The 22,222-nt window shown below is 41.8% G+C and overlaps 1 protein-coding gene and 1 pseudogene across 6 annotated transcripts in view; one reads left to right on the top strand and one right to left on the bottom strand.

The window, feature by feature from the left end:
• TRIM2 (tripartite motif containing 2) overlaps positions 1–22,222 on the top strand; it is a 119,320-nt gene that overhangs the window by 55,570 nt on the left and 41,528 nt on the right. For 2 of the 6 annotated variants that reach the window (XM_057725908.1, XM_057725907.1), the window contains exons 2-3: positions 9,436–9,617; positions 13,681–13,918. In XM_057725908.1, the coding sequence (XP_057581891.1) occupies positions 9,484–9,617; positions 13,681–13,918 (372 nt within the window). In that variant the 5' untranslated portion in view covers positions 9,436–9,483. Of the gene's footprint in view, positions 1–9,432; positions 9,618–13,680; positions 13,919–22,222 lie in introns of all 6 variants that reach the window. The other 4 variants (XM_057725909.1, XM_057725911.1, XM_057725906.1 and 1 more) reach the window with 3 other exon arrangements.
• On the bottom strand, positions 6,326–6,425 carry LOC130850583 (U6 spliceosomal RNA; annotated as a pseudogene).

The raw sequence follows: 22,222 nt of genomic DNA on the forward strand, positions 1-22,222 counted from the left end.
GCTGCTGCATCCCTATCCCATAATCCCTTGCTTGGTCTGCTGCAGTCTTTTCAACAGACGCTGAGTGAGAAAAAGATGTCCTGAAAGATAAAGATTGATTGGTTCGAATACAGAAAGGGGTCTCCCACTTGTTAATGACCCAGAAACATTCCTGCCGATTTTCCTGAGCCTTCTCTTATTTCCTCCATTTTTCTCTTCCTCTCTTCTGTTCATGAGTTGGCGCATCACTCCATAGAGCAGAAGATATGCTGGGCTTCTGATGATGGCTGCACTGCATGGTAGGGAATTTTAACCAGTCTCTTTGCATGATGCTTCCAAACTTGAGATGTTAGCAGAAATGTGCATTGTTCTTTTGGATTGCCGCGGGGCTGCAGCGCCGGGTTGGGCAGGATTTTATTCGTTAATTAGTCTGTCTGCAGAAATGGGTAGGTCCTAAATGTTAAGATTCCTTAGTCTTATGCCAGGTGAATAACTAATTTCTCCTGCTGTCTCTGTTCTGGCTCCCCCCAACGCCCTTCTCTCTCATGGTGATGCTGTATGCTCTGTAACTATAAGATAGAGACCCACTCTGCTTAAACAAAGACATCCAATTAACAAGAATAGGGAGAAAGTCATGCAAGATTTTTCTTATCAAGTTTCTAATGTGATCTGACTAGATCTTTATTTTCACTAGTCTTTATTTTAATGTGTATATTGGCCTGTTTTAAATATAAGGTTTTTTTTTTTCTCCTGCATCTCTCCGTTGGGTGGAAAGATGGGGACGAAATGTTTAATTTGCAGGATTCCTTCGTCGGTACCCCAGGGTGGAGGAGAATGTGCGATTCTACCCTCCCCCACTGTGTCCTCTGTTCGAGAACCCTGGGGTTGAGTGCCACGGTTCCCAGTTACCATTGGAAACCCATTCATTCATAATGCATGACTCGACCCTCTGAATTCCGAATGCCACTGATGATCGGAAAATATGCAGGAGATCATTTGGGGTCTTTTCTGACGTTTTTTTCCCTGCCTTTGACATAAGCTCAAATCTGGGTGGAGTTCAGTGGTAGCATTACACAGAAGGGGGGAAAAGAAAGAAAGAAAGAAAGAAAGAAAAAAACTTGGGTTGGACCTTAGGTTTGCTTCCTGAAACAGTGGGTATCATTTTTGTATCTGAGAGCTTTTTGTGCAATGATGCCCCACCCTGCCATTATTCCTTATGGGGGGGGGGGGTGGAGCAGGGAATAGGAGAGCAAGTAGGAAGGCTCTTTATTTGAAACTAAAAATTGAATGTTAATGTTCTGAACCTAAAGGTAAAATGATATTTCTGGCTTAAGAAACAGCGGTTTCAATGCCACAGCTTTAAGGAACAGATGCTGATTCAGAAGGAGGGATTTTAAAAATTATTAGTTCGGTTCTTCGGCTTTAGATCATTTTACAGTAGTTTTATTCCTTGTGAATAAATTGTTAGAGGTTTTCTTGTTCTTGGTTTTCTTTTAATGAGAATATGTAAGGAGAGCCATTTGTTTGCCCAGATGCTTGAATCGACTTCTTCAGTATTAGGATTCATTGCTGCCTACTGTGAACCTATTTTCTGGTGTCTTTCAGTATTTTGGGGCAGATGCTCTACCCGCATCTTTCCTAACCCACTGCAGTGTTAAATAATGCACGCCCCTCCCGAGCAAGCACACAATGAGAAGTTTCACATGTGCTGTGGTACCAGAAAGCAGCTTTCTGTTGCAGAGAGGAGAATAGTGGCCTTTCCTAAACCTCTAAGTATTTCTTTCCAGTTTTCTCCTAGAAAGACACAAGGGATTGGGATCGCAAAGGTTAAAACACGACTGAATATAAAAATGTTCTCTGATAGAATGTGCTGTTTCAAGAAAAAGGAATGCAGCGTATATATAAAACCCACACATTTTTAAAAGAGAATAAAATCTATACATATTTTCACCGTAGTTAATATTATAATCCTGAGATGACAACTTTTTTATTTATATGATAACAAAAGCTGAGGGGATTTTGTTGCTTGTGAAATAAAGTAAAAACTAGTCATCTTCGTCTTATTAAGAAATAAAAATGGCCTTCACTTGGATATCGTTAGATGTTAATTTCTCCAAACTCATGACTTGCTTTTATCTATCCTTATTAAGTAGAAAAAAATCCTAAATATGTAGCAATTTTTAAAAATTCAACCAAGCTTAATTTTTAAGACTCCCTTGTGCCTTTTTTTCATTATCTCTCTGATAAAACTAAGACTTTAACCAAACATTTGTGAGTATTATTGAGATGTATAGAAGAGAAGTACTTTCAAACTTTAAAAAAATTGCTACTAAATTACTTACTATATTTTTTTCTTTAAAAAAAGTGACTGAATTACTTATAATCGTGGCAAAATTCTCATTTGCACACACCTGTAACTGCTTTAAAAAAAAAATCTCTGAGCCATCTGTGCCCCTTTATTACTTATGTAAGAATGTTAGTATAGATTTTATAGAATATGCTCTATAATGAGCTTGGCTATTAGAGTTCTTTGAATATTATTATTATTATGCAGATTGTCTGAATTTAACACATCAGGTTTTCTCCTAGAATTCAAAGATTTAGATCAGACCAAATGCTGAAGAAAAAGAAGTCCGTATAATTATTCAAATAGCATCACTGGAGGAGACATTCATTCCTGCTTTTTGCATGCCAGTCTGTCTACCTTTTTCTACTTTGCCCTCTTCTGCCTTCATATTGTCAATAGCTTCCATTCCTCTGTTAAATGCTTTTTATTATTATTCTTGAAAACTTAATGGTTTAAGTAAACATTTATTTTAATCAACAACAGATTTAAATAATATGCTTCCATCCACCAGGGCGGAAAGGGGGTTGCTGTGATGTAGGCCTGTGTCTTTTGAAGTCCTAACGTAGAATGCATCTCTCTTCCGGCTTCTTACTAACTCCCAGATCTTAGGGCCCTGGCTGCCCTCTGCCTTTCCCCAGAATATTCAGCCTCTTTGTGTCGGCCCCAAGGAAAGCAAGGGAAGAGACTTGGCAAGGTGATGCATGTGGGGAGAGGAGACCCCACTCACCCCGACTGTCCCAGGGCACTGTAAGGTGAAGGTCAATTAGCCTGACCACTTAACACTCCATCACAGAGGGCCAGCCTTCTGGAACCTAGGAAACCCAAAGCAAATCCTAAGAACTGACTACAGAAGATGAGGACTTTTATGAAGAAGGTAATGGCAAACAGTTATCTCTACTAAGGAAAGAGGGAGGGGAAAATATAAAGGCATAAATATAAAGACATGTTGGGGGCGTGGCTTAAAAATCAACTTCCATATGGTAAACCCCAGTGATCTAGGGAAGCTGTCATATAGCTGACCCTGGAAAGAAGGAGAAGCCCTGGAAAGCTTGGGCACATCCTTCCCTGGAGACCGAAATTAAAGTGGATGGCTTTCCCCCGACACACACACACACACACACACACACACACTCACACACTTCCTGTGATGCTGCCTATGGCTTTTCTAATTTACTCTATGGCCCTTTTGGGATAGAGGCTTGATTTAACGGGAAATAGGTCACCCTGTTTTAATTTCACTGAAGATTGTCCTCCTTTCTTTCCTCTAGTTGAGTCCTCGGTAACAATGCAAGTGCCATTGCCGGTGAATAAAGTATGCTCATAAAGTCGAAAAATTAAAAATACTTTGTTTTTCAAATTGTGTTTTAATCTGTGCCTTGAGTTCTAGATACCACCTGCTCTGGCAGGTAAAATGTAGCATACTGTGAGTTATAGGTAATCCTAGTGGGTCAAGATCTCCTTTCTATGAATGTAAAAGATTTTTAACTTCTTGGGAAGCTGATTTTAGCATGGCCACACCATTGTCATTGACCCAAGAACAATAAAAAAGGTACCTATATTAGTAAATAACTTCAGCTAAGTGGCAACAAAGAGAAGGCATAATCCAGGAATGCTGTAAAATTAAACAATAGAAGAGGAGCCTAGTGCCTTTAGGATGATGTATAATCAAACACTGCCTCTTACCCACAAATCACATGTTAAAATTTGGTTTTCCAAAGGATTGTTGACCTGGTTCCCAACCGTATTTCCTAGTCCAGCCAGACGAGCTTTCACCAACTCTCTTCCCTTCTCCAGAAGACTGCTTTCAGTCTGTCTTTTCTCTTCCATCCTCTCTCCCTGCTCTTCCTTATTCTGGTCTCAGCAATAACGGCTTTGGTTAGTTTTCTGATCTCAGTGGTATAATTTGGAGCGGGAAATATGGTTTCAACTTTGGAATTGTGGACACGGGCATTTTTCTTTCATTTCGTCTCTTCCCATCAGATTCTTCTTTCCCATTTGGTTGTAATTTGCACCAAGTGGTAGACTTGAGAAGGCGAGCCAGGCAAAATACCAGAGATTACGTGAGGAAAGAAACGCTGGGACAGGGTTTTTCTATGCCCAAGGATTTTGTTATGTGATGGTTGCATTGTTCTTACCCACACAAGCTGTGTTTAGTTGGCAAATACCCACTAATAGGGAACTTCAACCTTCAATGTGTCAGCCTTCTTAGCTTTTTTATTTCCATGCATTTGTGTCTTCGGTAGTTCTCAATTTCTTTTCCTGCAGTTGTGAGTGTGTTCAAATACATCACTAAATATTTACCCTCTGGATCCTGGCTTATGTTGCTAAGCACTAGACTATCACATGGGAAGGCAGGTCATGTCTGATGTCAAATGAAAACGTTCACATGACTGGTCATGACCATGCTCTTTATCATGTAACCCGGCAAGTGCCACTCTTTTCTGCTACTGGGACTGAGTCTGTTCCCACGTTAAATCTCATTCATTCAGTCCGTTTGAAAAAAAATGTGTCTACTGTGTACCAGACACAGCTCTAGGTGCTCGGACTACTGCAGAGCAATCAGACAAAAATCCCTGCCCTCGTGAATTCTACATCCTAGTGGGGGGCTGGGGAGGAGACAATATGCAAAATAAATATTGGATTGGCCAAAAAAGTTCATTTGGGTTTTCCTGTGACATCTGCACACTGTGTTGGAAAGGGACCAGTGCTATGGAGAAAAACAGAGCAAGGACAAGGGGTAGCGAGTGCTAGGAGACAGGGGCAAGTTTCCATCTGAAACAGAAAGGTCAGAGTGACAAGGTGATAGCACGCAAAGGGCTGGAGAGGGGGAGTGAAGCAGTGTGGTTGGTTTTCCACCGACAAGGAACCTTAGCTAGTCTCCCCACACAAGAGCGCTCACAGCTGGTTCTTGTCAATATGACACTCATGTTAGCTATTTGTGTAGTTTTAAAATGGCTCTTCCTGCCTTCGCTTCCATATCAGTTCCTTTCTGTTGGCCTTTCATCAATGTGTCTGGTGCTAGTTCCTGCATCCGAACGCATTCTGGCTGCTTCGGAGACAAAGTCCAGCCAGGTGTGTTTTCATGTGTGTCTCTCCAGAAATGAGTTGTGCGGGTCCCCAGCCGAAGAGCAGGTGTGTATCCTGATCTTTATTGTCATGCACTTATTTCTGCTGGTTATGTGAGTAAGGAGGATCTTGGACTGTTCAGAAACCAAGATGGGGACAGGACGATGGCTGAGACTCTAGATAAGTATTTACAGCTTTTCTGATCAAAGGAGACCAGAAACACCTTGTGCCCAAATGCTTTGATGAAAGGCTGTGGTATATTTCGTGTATATTCCTTGCGGCATATTCAGACAGATGGAAAGCTTCCTGCAGTGCTTATGAGCAGGTTTTGTGCTCCCATTTTTCTAAGCACATTATCCCTTCAAGAGTAGTCAAATTTCTTTCTACTGTGGGCATCCAGTTGTATTCAGGGAATGATCATTATCCAGGCAACGTCTTGGTTTAGGGCTCTTTGGGGGTTTCTAACCTTTCGTGTTGATTCTGGGAGTCCTGAAAATCCAGATGTCTTCAACAGGTCGCTTGTGACAGATTGTAATATTGTCATGACTTTAAATTACTGTTAATAAGTAAACTTAATTTACCATATAAATTAACAATACTAACAAAGACTTACTCTCACCTACTACAATAATTATCATGAAATTAAAGTGAAAATTAGAATGAAATGCTTTTTTATTTCCGCTTTGGAAAATGAAAATGCCAGCGCAGGAAGTTTCATTTAGTCAACATATATCATTTGATTAAAACAAATGTTTTCCTTGCCAAAAATCCAAAATTTAAGGCTAAAAAAAAGAAAAGGCCAATATGATGTTTTCTCCCTGCTTGTTTCAGTAGTCAACCTGACTGATGATTTCAAAGGGTAATATGAACATTTTCAAAAGCTATTCAAAATACATTTCTTTTTAACTGAAAAATTTACCATGATTTAAAAAAAAAAAAATGAAACACTTCACAAATTGGTGTGTCATCCTTGCTCAGGGACCAAACCAATCTTCTGTATCGTTCTAATGTTAGTGCTGAAGTGAGTACTCTATAGTTTTTGTCATACACGCGCGCGTGCACACGTGTGCCAGTAAAGTGTTAAACTTGCTTAAGATTAGGTAACATCAGTTTATCAGATAAGGCAGAAAACTTGAAATCCGAGCTTTCTGATTCACTGATTTTACTGGATGACCTTGGGCAAGTCATTTAAACCCTCAGCTTTGGTTTCCTTATCTTAAAGCCAGACAAATCCATTCCTTTCCTATCCTGATGTCTTAGGGATGCAGTTAAAGAAAAGCAGACAATGTGCCAACATTTTGAGCTCCTGAGAGAAGAACTGAATTTAATCCAGTCAATAAGTATCATTCTCTGCTCTGGTTCTTTAGGGAGACAGTGTATGGAATTCTAGCAGATAATACTGCCTAATTAGATATGTCACACCTACGCTGTTTAACTAATTCAGTGACTTCCGATTGAACGTGACACTCTTGTGTAGCAGGTGCTTTTACAAGCTCGATCCGTTTATTAATCATGCTCTTTAGAGAACTTACCCAGAAGGCATAGAGTTGGAAAATGGGTGTGTCATATGTGTAACTATACTCCAATATGTGTAAATAGCAGAATTTTCTGGAGAAAAGTTGACATGCTTTTTAAAATTTGGTGGGGGAAAAAGAAGACCATCATTTATATTTGGAAAAGAGTGTTTCCTTTAGAAAATGTGAAATTGTTGATTCTGTAAATACAGGTCCCAGGCCAAATTAAAATGTTATATGTAAACCAAGCTTCCATAGCACAGTCTTCTGAAAACCCAAGGTCAAGGGGCTGTGGTGGTTTAAGGGGTGAAAGGCCACGGGTGTCGCATTCTGGCAAACTTCCTAACGGAGCTTCGGTTTTTAAAAGCCTATAGAATGGAAATAATACAACTTCTTGCCTAGGGTCATGTTGACTCTTAACTACTTTTTCTTGGAAAGAGCATTTCTATTGCTGTGGACACTTTACGAAGGGCTGTGGACATCTTACCAAATATTTAGAAGATTAGGAAGTGAGTTTTAGCTCCACCTTGGCTCACCCCTTTGGGATAGAAGCCAGAAATTCTTTAAGGTGACAAATGGAGCTATGGTTTTTTTGTTTTGTTTTGGGTTTTTAAAAATTAATTAATTAATTTATTAATTGTGGTTCTATTGGGTCTCCCTTGCTGCACGCAGGCTTTCTCTAGTTGCAGAGAGCTGGGGGTGGGGGTGGGGGGGGGAGGCTACTCTTCTTTGCAGTGCACAGGCTGCTCATTGCCGTGGCTTCTCAGTGCAGAGCATGGGCTCAGTCGTTGTGGCTCGGGGGCTCTAGAACGCAGGCTCAGTAGTTGTGGCATACGCCTTAGTTGCTCTGCAGACCAGGGACTGAACCCACGTCCCCTGCATTGGCAGGTGGGTTCTTAACCACTGTGCCACCTGGGGAGTCCGGAGCTATGTTTTATGTTGCAATTTTCCCCTCCCTTATTCTCTCATAAGCCCTCTGCTTTCTCTGTTACCCTCTTCCAGTTCTCCTATTCTGGCCTGACCTCTCACATTTTGAAACCTCCTCTGAATTAATTAACGTCACCAGGCTCTCAGATGCCCACACTCTGAATACCAACAGACATTTCTTAAAATAATAGAGACTACCTCTAGCCTTTGTCCCTGGTCCATGGCAAATACATTTTAGTATGAAGTCTACAAACCTTTAGTTCTAAAGAAAATACTCTGAACCCCATACAAAGTTTTTAATGAAGAATTCTAATTATTCCATTCCTGCATATTAACAGTATGTAGGGAAGGAAACACTTTTCTTCTATACACTTAAGTTCTGTCACTGAAGCCTGTGAATTAAACTGACAAGAGACAGATATCAGGAGAAAGAGGTATATACATTTTATTGATATTTCATTTTTCCAAAATAAAATATATATATTATATTTTATTAAACTGTATTGATTTAATATTTTAAATTTTATATGCATAGGGATTTCACAGAAAAGAAGAGGCAGTTAGACCCAAGACCACAAATTGTGGAGAACTGACTAGACAAAGGAAAAGGGAGTTTGGACTCCTAGGGGCAGTAAGTTGTGGAAAGGTGACCAGGATATGTGTGGGTAGATAAGGGTCGTTTAGTAAGGTTTGTTTTACAGACTCCTCTCTGGTGGTTAAGCCTTCTTCTCTTCCTGGTATGGGAGAGTGGGGCACCTTTACAAATGGGAAATGTGTGCCCTGCTTTTAGGCAGATGGCAGAGGGAGAGGGCTCTTCCTCATCTGCTGTTTCTCAATAGCCTTCAGCTCAAAATAATCCTTATATCAAAGTGGCTTATTTGGGGTGGCATATTTTGACCCACTGCAAGTATAATAGTTGGGAAAACACATTATATCATAATAAGACTATTCTATTTGATATAGACTATAATAAGACTATTTTAGTAAGACTATAAGTATATATTCAGATGTAGTCCTGGCTGAAGGCATGAACAGGCAGAGCTATGTAAGTATTCCTCTCTTCAGCTGCCCCCGCTTTGAAACCCAGCAAGCTACCTCTTTTTTTTTTTTTTTGCAGTAATTTAATTTTTAATACAATTTTTAAAGGTGACTTTTCATTTACAGTAATTACAGAATACTGACTATATTCCCCGTGTTGTAGAATACATCCTTGAGCCTACCTTACACCCAACAGTTTGTACCTCCCATTCCCCAACCTGTATATCGCCCTTCCTCACCAATCCCCGCCCCCCAACTGGAAACCACTAGTTTGTTCTCTATATCTGTGAGTCTCCCAGCAAGCTACCTCTGTGTACAACATACCTTCTTCTAATTTGTTTTGTTTGCATGGTGAACATGTGATTATTTTATTGATTTACAAAACAGGCCCCTCACTGTACATCCTCTATAGCGATGAGGGTTGGTTATGGTCACGTCAGGGACACAGACATGGAATTCTCCCCATATTCATAACACAATGCCTTTAGCGAATAAACCAACGATGGAATTGCATTTGCAGATTATCATATGTTTTTCCGTTTTGGTTTCTCTGTCTGACAGCAGCAGCGTGCAGGGTCAAAGACAGCTGGCCCCCCATGTCAGTGGTCTAGGATGGCCAGTGAAGCCACCAACATCCCAAGTCCTGTGGTGCGCCAGATTGACAAGCAGTTTCTGATTTGCAGTATATGCCTGGAAAGGTACAAGAATCCCAAGGTTCTCCCCTGTCTGCACACTTTCTGCGAGAGGTAAGCCTCCTCTGTGCTTGGAGAAGGGGGTTTCACAGACTGATCTCCTACAATCTGCCAAAAGGTTCTTTCCAGAATTCTACAGTTACCTATGGGAGACAATAAATCTTTTGTGCTTCTGATAGACATCTAGAAACGTAATCATGAGTTGCCAAGAATTTACTTTATTTCAAAGAACTATAAGTAGGAAGAAGCAATCCAATAGCTCTATCTCCTGTGGAAATAAATCATAGAGGATCTTTGGTGAGGGCCAGTTAAAAATCCTGCATTTTCTCCTGGATAACAAATAGGGTAAAATACCTGCATATATGAGGAGTTAGTTGAAAGGAGGGAGCTTTTTCCCCAAAGGTACTTCAGAAGAAACATACTAATGGTATATTTGAACATTATTATGTTTCAGATGAAGAAAAAACTATACATGTGAAATAATTATAAATCACCTGAATATACAGTTTGCTACATATGAAAACACTTCTTTTTTTCAAAATCTTCTTTGAATAGTTTTTTATATTGAGTTAATCAGTTTTCAAAATATATTTTTACCCTCTCATTCAACTTACCCCATCAGCAATTAAGCATAAAAAAAAATGTCGTTGGTTATTAGTTTATCTGTGGTCTAATTGTAGTATTTCCCTAGTAAGTTTACATATTTTTCTTAAAGATAAATATGTTAATTATGTTTTATAGCATTTTATTAAGTACATTTTTATTATTTAATACATATAGTGAAAACTTTTTCTCTCCTATCGTAGAACAGGAAATTGGTATTTCCAGTGACTTCAAATCAATACTAATTACATTTACCATGCAGTTTAATGTACATTTATTGTCTCATTGAACATGCTGTGAGTTGATTTACTTTGGGGGTGGATGGAGGATGGATGGAGAAGGTGGATTTGTTACTGGTGGTTGTGGTGTTTGGTTTGTCTTGCTTTGTTTTGGGTTGTTGTGGGGTTTTGTGTGTGTGTGTGTGTATGTGCAAGCGTGTACAGTTTTTTGTTTGTTTTAAGTGGTGGTTTATAGGACACCGATACTTTGTACTTTATTCATAATTTTATACCTTGGCTTAAGTACTTTATAATTCATATTCTGAAATGACGAAATGGAAAGTGATTTTTCCCCCTCACTCAATGGATGTAGCTAAAACATGACCACCAGCTAACTGTCCATGTGTCCCTGGGCTCGCATGGTAAGGTCATTATTTGATGTTGAGCCGTCCATGTAGCCGGGCACGCTCTATACACAACACTGAGAGCCACTCAGCTCGAGCGTGGCAGAGCTGCCCCTTCCCCGGTGTTCAGGTGCTGTGCTGTTTGACTCCTGTTTCCTTGCTCTGGCAGGGGAGAAGCAGCGCTTCTGGGTTGCCCCCTGACCGCTCAACTAGGTGTAGCCCAAGCCACTTCCATTGCCATCCAATAGCTAGTGCTGGGGATTTTCAGTATCATACCATGGCAAGTCCCTAGGGAACGCTGTGTGTTGAAATTGTTTTAGCATCGTGTGCATTGCACGTTTTTTCTTTTGAAGGTGCTGGCAACTTTCCCTAAAATGGGAAGATTTTGTTTATGTAGGGACAAAACTTCATGCCTTGTCGTGGAGAGAGACCCAGGACCCCTTTTATCTCCACCTCCTGCTGGGCTCAAACACCAGCAGCTTGGTGGAGAGCCACTCTCTTACTCTCATTTCTTCCAAAATGCCATCAGTGGGGTTTGGAGGACACAGACATGGTCCCTGGCCTCATGAAGCTTCCAGCCAAGTGTAGGAGCCACTCATTAACCACCTACTCACTCAGATTAATGTGAGATTAAACCAGTGACAAGGGCCACATACCAGAAGTACATAGGCAACCACGTAATAGGGGAATTTGCTCCAATCGGCGAAGCCTTCCTTGCAGAAGTGATGAATAGGCAGAAATCCCAAGGATGAGGAAAAATTAATTTAGCAAAGGGGAGTGAGCAGAAGAAAAGAATTTCAGCTATGTGCAAAGGAGCAGAGTGAGAGGGATCACGACACTGTGGAAGAACTTAAGCCCAGTGTGGCAGGTGTGCAGCAAATGAGGGGCAAAGACAGAAAATATGTAGGTCCAGATCATATAAGTATGTAATCCATATGACCACATATGGATTCTTGTCTTCATTGTAAGAACAGTGGAAGTCATGGAAGGGTTTCATCTTGGATGTGAAGGGAAGGAGATGTAAGTGGTCAGCTTTGCGTTTGGGGAAGGTCACTCTGGTTGCAATACGGAGAAGGGTGAGGAGGGTACAAGGTAGATGACATTATACCAGGGGTAGGGCAACTGCAGACATCTAAGCAAGGGTGGTGTGATGCAGATGAAGAGACCTGGGGAGGTTGGAAAGATATTGAGGAATTTCCAGGCTTTGATGATGGGTTGGATGTGGACAATGCAGACCCGGACAGGAATTACTGTTTTAAGAACGACTTCTGGTTCTGGTCTGCTTAGATGAGAGGATGGAGGTGCAGTTCACTGATAGGAGGAGGACACCGTATGCTAGAAGATCATGGCTTTGGTTTTGGATATGTTGAGATTTAGGACCTGTGAGACCTCTAAGAGGAGATGTCAGTTGGTGTACAGATATATGCCTCAAAGGAGGCATCTGTGGGAAGACAGATTGTCTTATTGTCGTGCACTACAGTATAATATAATACCCCAGGGAGAAAAGAGGGCTTACGATAAGCCTTGATTAACTCCAAACTGTACCGACTCAGTGGAAAAGAGAGTGCAGGCAGAAGGAGAATCAGGTGAGTGTGGTATTGAAAGCCAAGGAAAGAAAAAGTTTCATAAAAAGGAGGGGCTGGGGAGGCAGTGGTCAAGTTTGATGAATGACAGAATTGAAAAATGTGTATTAGATTTGGATGTCGCTAGTGACCTTAGCAAAAACGTGTTTCCTCCCTGGTATTGATTCAGTGCTGTCTACTTATGTGACATAGGGAAGGTGAATTAACCTTCTTGATGTCAGTTTCCCCATCTGCAAGACCAGAGAAATGGGGCAAAATCAGAGGTTTTCAGATTCTATTTGTTGGAGAAACTGGGAAACGTCGTAGTTACGTCGAGCTTAGATTCTGGTGCCACATTGCCTGGGTTTGAACAACTGCTCTGCCTCTGACCACTTAAGTCTCTTGGGCAAGGAATTTACCCTCTGTCTGCTTGTGCTTCCTCATATGTTTAAGTGTGATCACAGGATTATTGGAAGTAAAGTTGACCCCCGAACAACAAGGGTTTGAACTTATATGCAGATTCTTTTCAGTAGTCAATACTACAGGATGACAAGATCTGCGGTTTGTTGCATCAGCTGGTGTAGGACCCCGGATGCAGAGGAACCGGGTAATTGGAGGGCTGGCTGTGCGTTTTGCGTGGATTTGTGGCTTTTCCATTGCACCATGGGTGGGCGCCCCTAACTCGCGCTTGTTCAAGGGTCAACTGTATTAGCCATGCATTTTGCTAATTAAATGAATTAAGTTGATAGCACTTAAGGAGAGGCAAGAAGAGATGATGTCAGTGGGACTCTGGGTGTCCCATTCCTGTTTCAAACAAACCATTTCCACTTCAGTGTGTTTTTAACATCTGAAATTCTCCTCATGGTTTTGCATGTAAAAAGAGTTTCAACGCTAACAAAAAAAAAAGTGACGTTTCTCCCAATTTGTGTAAAAGTTCACACACTCTCAACCTTACATGTGCATACAGATTGCCTGGGAATCTGATTCATCAGGTCTGGAGTGGGTCCTGCGAGTCTGCGTTTCTTCCAAGCTCTCTGTTGAGGGCAGCGATGCTCACCTATGGACCACACTTTGCGTGTGTGACGAAGCTCTAGGAAACAGTACCAAACAATGAGATTATTCTTTTCCTTGAGCAGTCATTCGTCCTGTTGGTAGACCGGTCCAATATGAGGTGACCTACTGACTTCAGAAATAGTGAAGGAGATAGTGGAGGAGGCCACAATGGAAGTTTATGCAGGAAAGCCCTGTAGTCACTGAGAACCTGTCTGGTACCCACTCCAGGAGCCCGACTGTGCTGACAGCCCCACTTCTGCTTCTGCTTCTGCGACAGGTGCCTGCAGAACTACATTCCCGCCCACAGTTTAACCCTCTCCTGCCCTGTGTGCCGCCAGACCTCCATCCTGCCCGAGAAGGGGGTGGCCGCGCTCCAGAACAACTTCTTCATCACCAACCTGATGGACGTGCTGCAGCGAACTCCAGGCAGCAACGCCGAGGAGTCCTCCATCCTGGAGACAGTCACTGCTGTGGCTGCGGGGAAGCCACTCTCTTGCCCAAACCACGATGGGAACGTAAGTGAGCGGATTGCAGGCACTGCCTGGCCGAGGGGCTGCTTGATTTGGGCAGGCTTTGGGCAGTCAGAGGGTATATACACTGAGACAGAACTCCACCTGGGAAATGAGCGATTAAAAACGCTTTTCACCCATCCTCAGACTATTTTGCCTGCTTCCTTCCTCTGACACAATTTATTTAAATAATAAGATCCATCTTCATTGTGTCGACTTAGTGCAAATTGTTGGTTTCCCCAGGAGAGCAACCTCACAACTGTTTGCAAGCCAGGCATACTTTGACCCACAGAAACATCTGTGTAATAAATTATGGATAAAGCTTTAATAGTAGATGAGTTCTGCAAATTGAGAATGATTATTAAAATGTTAATTACAGTGTTTTATTTTTCTTGTGAGGGACATTTTTCTCACACTCCATTAGATCCTGTTCCTTAATCATAAATAATCTGAAGTCATGTGCATCCCTGATCAGAGATTGTAGCCTGTAGATTCCAAACATATTTCCTGCTACCAGCAAGCGCAGTAATCGTTACAGACGCAGGGGGACCTGTGTGTACCATCAAAGGACGGGTTCACAGTAGCTGTGTAGCCTGAAGAGACAGCATTGCCTAGCAGCGCACTGCCGGCTTTGGAGCCGGACTGCCTGGTTCAAATCCTGCTCTGCGGCTCATTTCCCGTGTCAGCTTTGGGACGTTTACTAAACTCTCTGTCTCACTTCCTCATCTGTAGAAAGAAAGAAATAATAGTCTACCATACGGGATTATCTGGGGAATTAAATATTTAAGTCATAGAAAGCACACTGTAAGTGCTCTACACATATTAGCTTTTTTTTTTTTTGTAAATTTATTTATTTATTTTATTGGCTGTGTTGGGTCTTTTTTGCTGTGTGCGGGCTTTCTTTAGTTGCAGTGAGTGGGGGCTACTCTTCATTGTGGTGCACGGGCTCCTCATTGCCGTGGCTTCTCTTGTTGCGGAGCACGGGCTCTACGCACGTGGGCTTCAGTAGTTGCAGCACATGGGCTCAATAGTCGTGGCTCACGGGCTCTAAAGCGCAGGCTCAATAGTTGTGGCGCACGGGCTTAGTTGCTCCGTGGCATGTGGGATCTTCCTGGAGCAGGGCTCGAACCCGTGTCCCCTGCATTAGGCAGGCAGATTCTTAACCACTGCACCACCTAGGAAGCCCCACATATTAGCTTTTAAAATTATTTCTCATTAATGACATGTCATTTTTTCTTTATACAATGGCCACTTCAAAAGCATTTGAAACTGCTATCATCAAATCACTGAAGCAACAAGAGGTTGTTAGAGCAAAGCAATAATTATCAGCCGTAACTAATAATTGTGGATTTACTGCTCGTAGCGCTCTCTACCCACTGTGCTGCAGCCCCACTGGCCTGCTAGAACGTACCGAGTGGTTCCCACCTTGGGCCCTGGCTGTTCTCTGATCCTTATCCCTGCGATGCTCCTTGCTCCCTCTTTATGTGGCTAGTTCATTCCCACCCTCCATGTCTCAGCTCACATTTCCCCTACACAGAGCAGTCCTCTGTAACTCACTATCTAGGGCAAACTGCCTCTAACACCCAGTTCCCCGCCATCACACCGCTATCTTGATCTCCTTCATGACATTTGCCATGTTCTGCCTGCCTCCATCTGTGTACCTGTTGGCTTTCCTTTTGGAAAATGAGCTCCAGGAGGGAGGGACCATGTTCATCATTATACCCCCAGCGCTAAGCACAGTACCTTACACGTGGGAGTGTACATATAGACAGAGACCAACCAGGTAAGGAAAAGCAAAGGCTGTTTACTCAGCACTTGTTGTAACAAGGAGTCAGACCATCACTTGGGTTTTGTCAGAGACTCAAAGCCAGGCAGAGGAGCAGGAAAGCTCTATAATAGAAGAAAGAGGAGGCTTCAGGTGTGACCTGATTGGGAGTGTTTGGCATGGGGAAGCTGGAGGCCAACTAATTAGAAGGGGGACATCCCATGTGACTGTTTAGGGGTGCAGATTTGGCTTTCTCTGGTTGGTCCTAAGTTGGAAGAAGGGACAAAAATTATAGAAGCTGTTAGTTATCAAGTCCAAGCCATTTGGGGCCAGTCGGTACAGAAGTTATTGTTTAGCATTTTGGATTGGTACCAGAGATAGCAGTCTGACATATAGCAGGCTGGCTTCCTCGTTTGTTTGATGGTGGTTAGTGGGGTTGGTTTCTTGGGCAGGTTTTGGGTGAGAGTTCGATTTTAATATGGTCCAACCATTGTGCATTTTTATATTCAGTCTCTCAGAAGTCACTAGTACATTTTTAAAAGTAATTAATTAATTAATTGGCCGCGTTGGGTCTTTGTTTCTGCGCTTGGGCTTTCTGTAGTTGCAGAGAGCGGGGGCTATTCTTCATTGCAGCACATGGGCTTCTCATTGTGGTGGCTTCTCTTGTCTCGGAGCAGGGGCTCTAGGCTTCAGTAGTTGTGGCTCACGTGCTCTAGAGCGTAGGCTCAGTATTTGTGGCTCACGGGCTTAGTTGCTCTGCGGCATGTGGGATCTTCCTGGAGCAGGGATCGAACCTGTGGCCCCTGCATTGGCAGGCGGATTCTTAACCACTGCACCACCTAGGAAGCCCCACTAATGCGTATTTTTAAACAAATAGCCAGACACCACGCTAGGCTTCTCACGTACCACTCTGTGTAAAGTAGGTATTGGTTACCTTCATTTTATAGATAAAGAAAGCGAGACTTGAACGATTTAAGTCACACAGCTAGTTGACACATCATGAAAGCTAGACCAGGAGGAAATAGCATCCTGAGATTTTTGGTAGGCAAAACAAGAGAGACATTATAGATTACATATCCTTAATTATTTAACTCAAAGCACACCAGGCTATCAACAACTATAGATTTTTCTGTGCACTGTACTCCAAGGGAGAGTTACCATGTAAGTTTTGTAAAAGGAACTTGAAAGGCTGCCCTCTTATGACCACTTCTCACACTGGCTCTTAGTGAATGCTAAGGCTGTCTCCTCCTGGGGCTCACATTCTGAATACTAGTCTGGGAAGGCATTTCCATCAGGTACATGAGTCCCCGTGAAGTGTAGTCCAGGCATGGAGCTCTCTGGAGATCTGACTTGATAGGGGAGCAAAGTTTTAGAAACTTCAGGAGATCTACTGTAGACACTGGTCCACACTGGGGGTGTAAAGGACAATCATGTGGAATGAGAAAGCATGGCAACTGAAAAGATTACACCAATAAGTAAAGGCAGGGGTGTCGTGGAATTCAGGAACGAGCTTGCAGCTCAGCAGAGTTAGTGCATGGAGATGCACCAGTGGTGGTGGGAACACAGGTGGGCTGCAGAGTACAGGGGTGAGTCTGGAACGACAGAGGGGAGAGATCGGGACGAGCGAAGAATGTCATTGAGAAAAGGTTTGACCTGAATTCCGTAAGCAGTGGAGAGGTATTAAAACCTTTTGAACAGGAGATGGGGATGTGAGCGGCACTGTGGAGGAACAGAGTAGCAGAGATTGGAGGCTGCGACACCAGTTCTGAGTGTAGTATTGAGTTGTCCAAATGGGAGGTGAGAAGGCATAGAACAAGAAGAGCATCAATGGACTTGGAGAAGGAAGGGTGAATTTTAGAGAAGAGAGAACTCTTTCATTTGAGAATCTGCCTTCCTCAAGTAAAAAGGCATATACTAAAGTCTGTTCAACTAAGCTATTAAGATGGTGAGAATTTGAGCAATTCAAGTTGATCATATAATAGGTTGTCGTTTAACAATCACTGTTTTTCCATTGTGTAGACCAAGTTCCTGCCCCACGATGCAATAAAATTACATCAGTAACAGGTTATAGAAGAAACCCCAAATCTTTTTTAAAAGTTTATAATTTTTAATCAAAGAAAAAAATAGCAAAATTAGACTATTTACAAAATATTGAAAGTGGAAGCTTTATCTATTAAATGTGTAAGATAAAGTCATATCTATACTCAGGAAATTTTATAGGTTTAAGTGTTTTATTTAAAAAGAGTTCATTTCAAGAAGTTAGGTAAAGACCAATAAAATAAATATATGGAACACAAAAGAAAGAAAATAATAAAGATAACCTTGGAGAGTTTGAAAACAATGAAACAACTGTGTTGATGAATAGATCCAAGAGCTGAACTTTTTTAAATTAATGAAATAATCTGACATCTGATAAAGCACCAAAGGGTAAATGTAAATAAGTCAGATTGGGACTAATAAAGAGATATCAGTACAGATAAAAATAAGATTTTAAAATTAGTAGATCAGTTCTCTATGCTAAAGGCTAATATACTGAAAGTTTGAGTGAAGTGGGTGATTATCTAGGAAACTACAAATGATCAAGAAAACCCAAATAGACCTGTAATCTTAAAAAAAATACTGGTGAAAGTTCATTTAAAACTGAATGCCGTCAAACCTGTATAAGCTGATTCACTTTGGTGTACCTCATAAGCTGGTACAAGAGTGTAAAGCAATTATATTCCAATAAAGAGCTTAAAAAAAAAACCTGTATAAAACGGATATGATTCATAGTATGTATACTTCTGGATCATAAGAAAAGACAGGAAGCTCCCAAATTCACCTATGATATACTCATTAACTCTGACATCAAAGTCTAGTGAAGACAGAACAAGAAGAAAACTATGAATCATTCAGTTTATGAAAGTAGTTGTAAAATTCTTATTTAAAATACCCTAGCAGGGACTTCCCTCATGGTCCAGTGGGTGGGACTCTGCGCTCCCAAAACAGGGGGCCTGGGTTCAATCCCTGGTCAAGGAACTAGATCTCGCATGAATGCCACAGCTAAGGGTCCGAATGCCGCAACTAAGGAGTCTGCATGCTGCAGTGAAGATCCCGCTTGCCGCAACTAAGACACGATGCAGCCAAAATAAATAAAATTTTAAAAATAAATAAATAAAATAAAATAACCCAGCCAACTTTTACCATGTACAAGCACTAACTTACTAATTAAGAAAAATATTGGGACTTCCTAGGTGGTGCAGTGGTTAAGAATCCGCCTGCCAATGCAGGGGACACGAGTTCAAGCCCTGCCCCAGGAAGACACCACATGCCGCGGAGCAGCTAAGCCTGTGAGCCACAACTATGGAGCCTGTACTCTAGAGCCCATGAGGCGCAACTATTGAGCCCGTGTGCTGCAACTACTGAAGCCCACGCACCTAGAGCCTGTGCTCAACAAGAAAAGCCACTACAGTGAGGAGCCTGCACAACACAATGAAGAGTACCCCCTACTCGCAGCAACTAGAGAAAGCCTGTGTGCAGCAACGAAGACTCAACACAGCCAATAAATAAATAAATAAATTTTAAAAATTAAAAAAAAAGAAAAATATTGAATCTCACAAAAGAAAATGAGCATAGAACTTAAAAAATTCACAGGAGATCTATAAACAGTGTATAATCATAGGAGAAAATAATGTTAAGATTCACAAAGAATTCCTAAAGCTGTATTTTCTGAGCATGCCTGAGCAACAGAGACCCTTGGATGTCACAGGCTGCTGAGGAGAAACACTCACAGAGATGCTAATTCCAGCCAAGGTAAAGAAGCCTTTAGGCTGAAACGTTCCCTGTTTCTCTACCAAACATATCACATCAGATCACATTAAAAATTAACTCTGAAGGGTTGGATCCACCTGGAGGTGAATGAAGCTATTTAAAGTGTGTCTTGAGCACTTTCTCTATGCTGGGTCATTATGATTCTTCGGAATCATAAAATGTGTAAACCAGCAAGAGGCCTTGGGAAATTAACTGCACGTCTTGAATCATTCTGTTGTTCTACCATAGACTGTAGGAGTTCTCTGCTGCTGCTTTGAAACAAGGGTTCTCATTGCATATTCAAGCCGAATGCATGCAATGTTACAGATAAACGGCTGTGGTTAATTGCCATGGGTAAATCTTTAAAAACAATTCAAGCATCTGAAGGTTAATATCATCGGGTAATTAACAATGAAGCAGCATGTTGCCGTCATACACTGCCTGGTGCTGATTAGCACATGTGGATGAAAGCCTGTCATTTACTTTAAGTGCTGTGACACTATCTGTCTTCTAATTAAACTGCCACGGCTGCATTGTTCAGATACAAAGAAAAATGGGAATAATGGTCAGTGATTTAAGAGGTTCTTTGCACTTAAAGCAGACATTTGAGCTCATGCCTCAAAGTCCCAGAACACAAATGATCCTAAAGTCCTGTTGTTGCTTGCTTTGGCGCCTTTCTAACGAGGATATTAAGGGGTGCAGAAGAGAGACCCTCATTAAGAATGCCCTACCACTAATCAGACCCTACTTCCAGAAGCCTGGGTGGGGGTGGTGGGGGGTGGCTGCGAGGCCCTGACCATCCTTTTCAGCATGTTATTATGCATTTAGTCCTGCCATCTTCTCTTCTAATGAACACCAACAGTGACTACCTGTCAAGGACAATAAGCTCCTCCTGGCCTCTGGCCCACTCACCCCTGGGAGCACTGGCGTCCTCTTACCCAAGATGGATGAGCTCAGCTGAGTCGCTCACCTCCCGCGATGACGTCTCAGCTTGAGTCAAAGCTGTCAGAACCCAAGCACAAGCATTACAGAATGACTAGTTGTGGATGCTTCAAAATGACTTCAGGGCCTTTACTTCCCAAGAAGCACACAGGATACGGAACCAGGGACAGTTACCCAGGTCTGCTGCCATCTCTTCAATGATGCAGTCAGTTGTTTCAAATTGAGGTAGAAATCACCTAACATAAAATTCAACATTTTAACCACTTTAACGTGTGCAATTCACTGACTTTTAGTATATTTAAAAGGTTGTGCAACACATCACCACTGTCTAATTCCAGAAGCTTTTCATTATCCCCCAAAGAAACTCCTTACCTGTTAAGCAGCCGTTCCCCATCCCCTCCCCGCCACCCCAGCCCCTGGCACCCACCAGCCTGCTTTCTGTCTCTAAAGAGTTGTCCATTGTGGACATTTGGTATAAATGGAGTTCTACAATATGTGGCCTTTTGAGTCTGGCTTCTAACACTTAGCAAAATGTTTTCAAGGTTCATCTGTATTGCAGTGTATATCAGAACTTCATGGGCTTCCTAGGTGGCGCAGTGGTTAAGAATCCGTCTGCCAATGCAGGGGACACAGGTTCGAGCCCTGCTCCAGGAAGATCCCACATGCCACGGAGCAACTAAGCCTGTGTGCCACAACTATTGAGCCCATGTGCTGCAACTACTGAAGCCCACGCGCCTAGAGCCTGTGCTCCGCAACAAGAGAAGCCACGGCAATGAGGAGCGCGTGCACCACAACGAAGAGTAGCCCCCCCTCACCGCAACTAAAGAAAGCCCGCACACAGCAAAAAAAGACACAACACAGCCAATAAAATAAATAAATAAATAAATAAATAAATTTATTTAAAAAAAAAAAAGAACTTCATTCCTCTGGTGTGGCTAAATACTGTACCACAATTTGTTTATCCATTCATGAATTGATGGATATTTGGGTTGTTTCCACTTTTTGGCTGTTATGAATAATGCTGCTCTGAACAGTGATGTACAGTTCTTGTGTGGACATACGTTTTCAGTTCTCTTGCATAGATACCCAGGAGTGGACTTGCTGGGTTATATGGTAATGTTTAACCTTCAAGGAACCACCAACTGTTTTCGTAGAAGTTACACCATTTTACATTCCCACCAGCAAAGAAGGATAGTTCTGATTTTTTCACATTCTCACCAACACTTGTTATTATCTGGTGTTTTGAGTCTAGCCCTCCTAGTTGGTGTGAAGTGGTATCTCATTGAAGTTTTGGTTTGCATTTTCCTAGTGACTAATGATGTTGAGAGTATTTTCCTGTGAAAATTGGCCATTTGTTTATCCTCTTTGCAGAAATGTCTATTTAATTCCTTTGACTTTTTTGAATTGGGTTCTTGAGTTGCAGGGGTTCTTTATATGTTCTGAATACTACATCCTTATCGGACATATAACTAGGAAATATTTTCCTCATTCCTTTTACTTTCCTGGTACTGCCCTTTGATACACAAATTTTTAATTTGATGAAGTCCAATTTATCTATTTTTTCTTTTTTTCTGCTTGTGTTTTTGGTATCATATCTAGGAATCTGTTGCCAATTCCAAAGTCATGAAAATTTAACCCTATGGGTTTTTTTCTAGAATTTTTATCTTTTTAGCTCTTACATTTAGGTTGTTAATCTATTTTGAGTTAATTTTCGTATATGGAGTGAGGTAAGGTTTCAACTTCATTCTTTTACATGTAGCTATCCAGTGGTCTCAACATCATTTGTTGAAAAGACTCTTTTCCCGCACTGAGTG

This window comes from Hippopotamus amphibius, chromosome 3, assembly GCF_030028045.1.
Source record: "Hippopotamus amphibius kiboko isolate mHipAmp2 chromosome 3, mHipAmp2.hap2, whole genome shotgun sequence".
Taxonomy (NCBI): Eukaryota; Metazoa; Chordata; class Mammalia; order Artiodactyla; family Hippopotamidae; genus Hippopotamus; species Hippopotamus amphibius.